The sequence below is a fragment of the Electrophorus electricus genome, chromosome 19 (genome assembly GCF_041902795.1).
Source record: "Electrophorus electricus isolate QZ-2024a chromosome 19, ASM4190279v1, whole genome shotgun sequence".
Classification (NCBI taxonomy): domain Eukaryota; kingdom Metazoa; phylum Chordata; class Actinopteri; order Gymnotiformes; family Gymnotidae; genus Electrophorus; species Electrophorus electricus.
In genome coordinates, this window is record NC_137515.1 from 5,116,607 (window position 1) to 5,125,000 (window position 8,394).

General features: G+C 43.2%; 1 protein-coding gene across 3 annotated transcripts in view; it reads right to left on the reverse strand.

Moving 5' to 3' along the window:
* Nucleotides 1-22: 22 nt before the first annotated feature.
* LOC113588738 (protein mono-ADP-ribosyltransferase PARP14) overlaps nucleotides 23-8,394 on the reverse strand; it is a 9,867-nt gene continuing 1,495 nt past the window's right edge. For all 3 annotated transcript variants that reach the window (XM_081702460.1, XM_027028053.3, XM_027028052.3), the window contains 14 exons: nucleotides 8,218-8,394; nucleotides 7,674-7,904; nucleotides 4,863-7,354; nucleotides 4,479-4,724; nucleotides 4,156-4,377; nucleotides 3,950-4,067; nucleotides 3,552-3,701; nucleotides 3,266-3,328; nucleotides 2,964-3,149; nucleotides 2,623-2,829; nucleotides 1,812-2,435; nucleotides 1,469-1,614; nucleotides 1,034-1,208; nucleotides 23-728 (listed from right to left, as the gene is read on the reverse strand). The exon at nucleotides 8,218-8,394 is cut by the window's right edge and continues 54 nt beyond it. In XM_081702460.1, the coding sequence (XP_081558586.1) occupies nucleotides 448-728; nucleotides 1,034-1,208; nucleotides 1,469-1,614; nucleotides 1,812-2,435; nucleotides 2,623-2,829; nucleotides 2,964-3,149; nucleotides 3,266-3,328; nucleotides 3,552-3,701; nucleotides 3,950-4,067; nucleotides 4,156-4,377; nucleotides 4,479-4,724; nucleotides 4,863-7,354; nucleotides 7,674-7,904; nucleotides 8,218-8,394 (5,318 nt within the window). In that variant the 3' untranslated portion in view covers nucleotides 23-447. The remainder of the gene's footprint in view (nucleotides 729-1,033; nucleotides 1,209-1,468; nucleotides 1,615-1,811; nucleotides 2,436-2,622; nucleotides 2,830-2,963; nucleotides 3,150-3,265; nucleotides 3,329-3,551; nucleotides 3,702-3,949; nucleotides 4,068-4,155; nucleotides 4,378-4,478; nucleotides 4,725-4,862; nucleotides 7,355-7,673; nucleotides 7,905-8,217) is intronic.

Sequence of the window (8,394 nt, forward strand, 5' to 3'; positions counted from 1 at the left end):
GATTTGGGAGAAACACTGTGTCTAATATTACAGTGCTTTGCACATCACAGTTTAGTAAGAGAATCAAAGGAAAAGACAACATTGAAAAACTGGGAAAACCGAGAGTAATGGTAGGAGCTGCATCCTGCCTCCTTGTGGACATGTGTAGTATTGCATAGTTATGAGACTATTAATTACCATATCTGAATATTATGGGAAAGTGATGAACAAACATAAATGAATTCAGTAGATTTTCCTTCACCAATACATTTTGAAAATCAATTCAAACAATTTCAATCTGCAAGTATTCCATAAGAATCTGTACTTCATTACCTAATAGCAATAACTACCAACTACACTGCAGCAATAGAGATGTCCGTGTTCTTTAATCTATCAAGTCCACTAATGTTTATTCCACAATAAAGAGTCACTGATAAGAATTAACCACAACTGGAATTCCCCCCATGTTTACTGGAATATGATCAGGTATTCTGGGTAAGCCTGCACGTCGTGAAAGATCACAAACATTGACGGGTTTTGCTGGTTGTCAGTGACGCTGTCGTACAGGTCAATGGAAGAGTTGCTCTTGGCTGGTGGAGCGAGAAAGGTGCTCTTCCCTTTGGTGTACTCCCCCACGAGCACCCTGGCCAGAAACATGCGCTTATGACCCTGCGTGTCTGCTTTGGAGTAGCCTTGGGCAGAGTACGCCGGGTCCACAGCGAAATATACACCATTCCCATACATGGCCCCTTAGGACAAGACAAAATGAGACAAGTTATAATACAATATAGTTCCAGGGTACAGAGCTCACTATAGATCAGCAGTACTGCTCTGCAGTTCCTGAGAGTCCAAATTTGATTTGCACTACTTAATTACTGGTCGTTAACAGTAATGTAATTAACTGGCCATTTTGTCGTCTTATCTGCCTCTAAGATAAAGGGAGGAATCTGTAGAAACCAGACCGTGACTGTGATTTGAGGACCTCTGGTCTAGATTTAACTATTATTTTTAGCAGTAGTAGTATTAGTATTAGCGTTAGTAATGCGGCCCCTACCATGCATCCCAGCGTAGCTGCGATTGAAGCCATTACGGCTGATCTTGTCTATATTGTCAGGACCAGTGCCATGGAAAAGGCGTCTCTCGTTGTTTGTGTGCTTGTTCTTGGTATCCAGGTGGGCCTTCTGGATGGTGTAGTTTCTCCACAGAGTACTGTTCTGGATCCGCTGGATCTGTGGACATTACACAGTACACAGGTCAAAATGCACACAATTAACCTCTGAGAGTTGAATGTCCATAAACTGGGGGGCAAAAGAATTTTGCCCTGAATTTTAAGAAGCAACAATGAACCATCTGTATATATGTGCATTAGCAGTCACCAGGATGGCTGTTCAGTTATGCCATCCAGCTGTTCCGAACATGCCCAGATACATACACACAGAAAGATTGGGCCTGTGACAGGTGAAATGCATCTCCTTTACGGTGCTCTTACTTCAAGGATTTTAGAGGCCAGTCCGGTTTTCCTGAACTCGTTCTCCACATCTGTGTACTCCTGCTTGCCTTCCTGAATTTGAACTTGCAAAAAATAGTCCCCCTTCATGTCATCCCAGCTCTGAGGCAAGGACACAGAGGGCTTGTCTAGAACAAACAAAGTACATGTATGCAATACATGCAAGTAATAAACAAGGCCATAGATATACAGATCCACTGAAATACAGAAAATGGACATCAAAAGTGATCACATAGGAGCAACACAATATTCAGTCTAGAAGGACTGTAGCTGACGGTTTTGTTTCTAACCTGCTGCTTTTTCACCAATTCAAGTGCAGTCTTACCCCTATAGTCGGTCCTCTTCAATTCAATCACTCCGTTTCTTCCAAACGCTATTTTTTTTACTAAATCAGCCTCATACTCTTCATTATTGATCTTGACTTTAATGCAAGGTAGTCTTCGTTTAAATGCCTCCTCCAGGTCATAGTTAGTGGGATGGTCAAAGGGTACGGGTTTGTTCTTGCTGTTCAGATACTGCCACTCTACTATGGTGCTGAGAAGAAAGGCTTCCCGTCCCCGCGTTTCGGCCTTCTCTACTTTGCGGATCATGTCACGGATCTGACCCTCCGCCTTTACCACGTCCCGCGTCAGGCCCTCCACGCTAATAACCGGCTCCAGCCCGCTCTTCACCAGACGGATGCTGACCGAGAGCTCCCTCTGCAGGGCGCTCAGAGCATCCGCGTCCTCTCTGGTGAAACAGCTGATGAATGAATCCTGGATAGTTGAACTCGTCTGCTCTTTCACTATAAGGCTGGTGATCAAATCCCGGGCCTCGGTCACATCCTTCAGACTCTCGCCGCAGAGCTGGAACACAGCCGGCTCAAACTCCTCACCCACCATCACAAAGTCATCTACAGGTCGTTCTGCGCTGTCTCTCATAAAGAAGTTTGCAACGGAGTCAAATTTATCTTTGAAGAAGAACAGAACAATTAACATGCTTAGAAACTTCAGGTTTATTTTGGCTTTGTTGTTTGATTGTCTCTTAGCCTTTTTTATTTATTTATTTATTTTACTTTTTACTCCTAATTTTAATTTTCACTCTTATTTTGCATTGTTTGCTGTGGTTCATCACATTCACAGGACTCGCTGACCAACCTTTAATCCACCCCATCATGGTGTTCTCCTCCCCAACGTTCTCCTGCTCTCTCCTTAGCATGCTCTTGTGGAACTCAGGCAGCATGGATGTCTGGAATATCGTGAACTTCACGCTTCGTAGATACTCTCCTTTCTTCCTCTTCACAAAGTCCACCACGGCGTCGATCATCGCATCAGCGACCGCAGAAGCACTCGCCCCGCCCTGACCTGACCAACGGGACACGGAGAAAAATCCACATGGATGGAAGCACACGTACCATATGCAAGCCTGGCAGGCCTCAAAAAAAGGTCACTGGGAAGCTGGGAAACAGTGGAATCATGAAAGCTGTGGGACGCTGTACCTGTGCCGAGGGCTGGGAAGCTCACGGACGAGAACCTCTTTTCCTCACACAGCTTTAGGACACTGTAAACAGCGTCCTTAATGTGCACAGGGCTATTTCGTCCCATTATGTGAATGATGTTTCTGCATGGGAGCTGACCTCCTGAGGTAACTATCATGTCCTTTGGCTGATGGCGTTGTCCATTCACTGTCAAATATATATGCATATTATTTCAAACAGCCATCAGAATGCAAAATCATTATAAAGTGGTGGCACATTTTATGGAAATGTATTTTATGAGAAACTTAAAAAGGTGAACAGACCAATTTGTGCACACTCCAGTTCCACTGCTAATCCAGCCCCATCTAAAATGGCCTTGGAGACTCCTACATTAAAGCATGTCACAAAGATACAAAATTGTGTCACATAGTGAAAAAGGTCTTTTAGAATTTCCTGGCAGAACAACCCATATACACAACTTGATTTTAGAAATTCTCAGAATACTTGTGGAATTCACACCATTGTAGAGCCAACCTGCTAAGGACTTTGACATCCTATAATCATGTCAGAGTCACTTGTCACAATCATTCAGTATAACATGATTTTTACCTGCTTTCAAAGAAAACGACTGATTGGTGGAGTTAACGATGGCATCACTTTTGTCTCTGGTGATGTCACCTGTTGACACCTCTAGGGTCAGATTCCCCACCTGTACCGAATGCATTCCCAGTTCTGGAGTGGACACTGCTCCAAAGAAGCCTGGTTTAACACAGCAATAACCCATCTCATTATTCATTGTACTAATATTTCTCTCACTGGTAGCCTACCATTTTCCTTTAAGTACTCAGAATGTGCATGAAAATTGCTATACAAATAAACTTGCCTTGCCTTCATTAAAATGGATAACCATAAATCGATAAATGGATAGAGAAGTGCAATCAGCCCAAAGCCCAAAGTAAACTTATACATGGAAACATCAATGTGATAACAGCCTTAAAGGGGCTTACCAGCAGACTGCGAGGATCTGGCAGCCTCTGTTGAGCTTCTGGCTGGTGACTGCTGAATGCCATGTGCTCCTTTTGGGACTGGACCCTGATTTCCCACTCTAAAACTCCTGATGAAGCACTAACAAGCAAAAACAAAACTTGTTTTTGGAGCCTGAAGCATCCACGCAACAGCCAGCTTACAGGACGCATCCACTTCATTACGGTACCTGTACAGTCTCGCTGTCCGATGGGTGCACAATCACAGTCACCTCCTTAAGGTACTGTGGTGTGACTTTGGCGCTAAAGTTATGGATTTGACTTAGAAGGGTGCTGGACACCAGATTTCTTGGGAAGCCAAGGTTCCCAGTGCCAATGGCTGGGAAGGAAATTGAAGCCATTTTCTGGTTCTCTGCCTTTTTAAGGCAATTTAAAATAATTTGCTTCAGCACCTATTAGGAATAAAATATATACTTTATATAGAGAAGAACATATACATTGCATGGTTAGTGTTTACTTTTATATGAAATAGGTTCATAACATTTTCAATCACCTCATCTTCTGAACCCGTTCCTCCTTTCCAAAATGGACAAACAGTATGGAAGACCCTTTCACAATTTAAATTATAGCCATCAGTGCACACTATGTCTCCATAATTTAGACTGGAAGATCCTGAGTTGGCCACGTGAGATTGAGCTTCTATCTGGAGCTGTTTCCCAGCAGCCTGGAGAAGAGCTTTGGAGACTGCTCCTTTACTGAGATCCAGGTCTTCTGAGATGGTGTTGACAATCACATCAGACTGGAGGATTAACATTAAAGATAAGAGTTAAAAGCCATTCCTTGTACGTGTTGTTTTTTTTTCACAATCTATTTGTGCATCATTAAATAAACGATACAATTACAAATGATTAAAAACTGTATACTCAGGTTCACTTACAAGTGCATCCTGGATATTCCCTTTTCGTAGAATGATTTTGATTCCCTCTGGTGTGCATTGCGTTTCAAGCAAGCCTGACCTATCCAAATTCCCAGACTGTGGATTTGAGTATTGCCTGCTGGACTGCATTTCATGTTCAAGTGGCACAGATTCAGTAGCCCTATAAACACGTGGATCATCAACCGCTGACCCAAAATCTCTGTGTCCATGTCCACGTGCATGGTGACCACGATAACTGCTTTCTTGGTTACCTTGACCACCATGATAAACTTGACCTCTGTGACCTCGGTGACCTCGGCGGCCTCGGCTATGATTGCCACGCCTATGAGATCCAATTTGCTGTGGAAAGGTCATTTTGGGTTTGAAGTCTGCAAACTCCTTCCTAACAGCCTGAGCCATGGCATTTACAGTGCTGGAATTATTGTCCACCATGTGAATCTCCCTCAGTGGCATCAAGCCACCTTGACGTCTCTGATCTTCAACGTAGGCCCGCAACTCCTTGGCGATCGTCTCTGTGCAGAGTTCTAGAGGAAAGCCGAACACCCCTGAGCTGATGACCGGGATGGCAATGGAGGAGCAGCGCTTCTGCGCGGCTTGGTTCAGGCTTCCCCTCACAGCCCATCTCAGGCGCTTCACAGCCGTAATCTTGTCTGTGTCAGAGTAACGGGGGCCTACAGTGTGCACCACGTATTTGCACGGCAGACGTCCTCCCTCAGTGGTGACGGCACTCCCAGGGGACAGAGGCCCATGTGCAGCCACATACTGGTCACTGTATTCTTGTAAACATGGACCAGCAGTTCTCAGTAGTGCCAGTGCTACCCCACCGATGTGCTTCAGGTCCTCGTTGGCGGCATTGACCACAGCATCCACTTTGAACTGACAGATATTGGCCTTCCTGACTGTGATGACGGCCCCACCAGGGAACTGAATCTCACAGGACATCTGCCCGAAGTCTTCTGTTCCACTATTATCATAATCATCTTCATTCTCGTCCATCGTGTAGCTTTCCTCCAGGACGATCACAAATCTACGTTCCTTTATCATCATCAAGAACATACTGCCCTGCTCCTGGAAGTATTTTTTGGCGCCTGCTTTTTGAATGATCATCTTATCAGTATGAAGAGTATCTGCAATTTTCTGAAAAACCTGCATGGCCAGATGGACATCTTTGCGCTCTCCAGAAACTTGGATCAAGGGTCTTTTTAGATCAAAATCTACTTTCACATTTACAATATTCTTCCAGGATTGTAACTTCTTCTCTTTTATAAATTTCACTACAGCATTTGACTTCACACGAATGGCTTCTTCAGTCCTTGAGTGACTATCAATGAATCTCTCCAATGTCTTGGTGACCTCTGTGACCGGTTCCTTAAAGCCAGAAACAATAAGTTTGTTCTGTTGTTTAGAGGGTTTTATAAGCACAGTTTTCTTCCTGGATAAATTGTAAGTATCACAGAGCTGATCAATGAGAGTAGACAATTCTGGATTATTCATCAGACTGAGGTCCTCTATGTGGAGACTATGAAATGCCAGCACTGTCTCAAGTCTCTTCTCAGCCTCAGTAAGCACTCTGTCTGAGCTCGCAATCAATACAATATCCTCCTTTTCAACGTTATAGAGAGCGCTAATTCCCTTGGATGTGAACAGATCTTGTGACATCACTTCACAGTTAACCGATCTCAAGAATTCTAGCAATGAAGGGTTGATTTGCAGAGCCTTTTGTTCTACCTTTAGTTGCCTCTCAAGTATCCAGTTTTTGACATCAACAATTTCCATACGAAGACCAAGGAACATTAACTGACTGGTGTCCTTCTTATAGACGAGTTTCAGGTCTGGATATTTAGCTGCATTGCTGGTTTTCAGCCCCTCCTGCATAAGCAGTAAGTACATGGCCTGGGACATCTCCATGCTGTCCGAGGTGCTATTTTTGTCTCTCTCTATCTGGCTCGATGCGTTCCTTAAAAAATCCTCCAAAATTGGCTTCAGTAGCTTAACGTCCTGCTGCATCCCTGCCAACGTTAGGACTCCTGTGGAGACATCCATGCTGAGGGTTGCTTTATCTTTCACTACGGAACGGATGTCTTTCTCCACGGTGGCCCACAGAGAGGGAATCACTGCGTGCTCAAAAACAGCATAGTTGGAGATTAGGACTCTGAAGTAGCCCTCGGTGTTTTGCCTCCAGGATACTATGTGTTTCTTGGTTAGGTCCTTCTGTCTGAGCAGGCCAGGAAGTGGGCTGAACAGGACTTCGTCACTGTCCATGTTCACCCGGCAGAATTGTGAGGCCATCTGATCACAGACAGAGGACACCTGCCCCGTCTGCTGAAGAAACAGCCTGATGGAAGGGTGGAGCTTCTCTGTGAAAGGCTTCGGTAGAGTCCATGTTGGTCTATGTTTGCCATACAAGGCCAAACCCAAAGATTCAAAATATGGGTACACAGTGACTGGAGTGTTGCCAATATGGTGTTCTTTCTTCAGCACTTTTTCTACAGCTGAAAAATGACAGACAGACTTTAAATGTCATTTTCTATATGAATATGATATGAAATAAACATTTTGGATAGTCCATTACAGTTATGTCAAATTAAAATATATAAAAACAATATATGTTTCATAATGTGTCAACAGTCATTCAGGGTCTAGTATGATGCAATATAAATTAACTTTGCAAAATCTAACAAATCAAGCATTACACATCCAGAAAGTTATCTGACAATAACTCAAAAATTGCAACTTATTTATATTCAATTTCAAAAACAAAATGTAACTCAATTGAGCTATTCTATAAAATTGCAAAGCTAAAACATTTACCTTCTGGATTCTGAAAGGTGACAATAGCAGCGTTCTCCTCCGGCATTGTGTCGACTCTTGCCACATCTCCACCCCATCGTTCAAAGTAAAGTTCTAGCAGATGTTTGTTGTTAGACTGTGCAGTTAGGTTTTCCACTTTAATGCTTTTACTGTTTTCTAGGGCCCGACCCTTAAGACCGTAATCTTGGAATTTTTTATTGGCCCTGCTCTCCATAAGGAACTTTTCTGCAACTGGAGAAAGACAATAACTCACTTAACTACCAAAAGGCCAGGATTGTTATTTTAATATTATGTTTTAGTATTTAAAAAACCCATTATTCAGTAACTACAGTAAGATATTCAATAATATGACAGGTATGCAGTAGAAGAATAATAAATGTAAACTTGGAACTGCATACGTGGACTTTAAGCAGTTAGGCGTATTCTGACTAGTTTTTGTAGTGGCTACATAAATCTAACATCTTGTTTTGACCAGGTGTTGGAAGACAAAATAAACAAATGTTACTTCACAAAATTATTTCTCAACGCAAATTTCAACACATACCAGTGGGGCCATTGAAAGTCACAACAGCAGTGTTTGATTCAAAAATTAACTCCAGTAGGAATTCCTCTTCAGAAAGGCCACTTATATTCTCCACCAAAAGCACAACAATTTCCCTGGAAAGGTTGCGCGGAATTTTCTCGAGAACCACAGCAGCGGACTGTGGAAGGTCCTCCAATC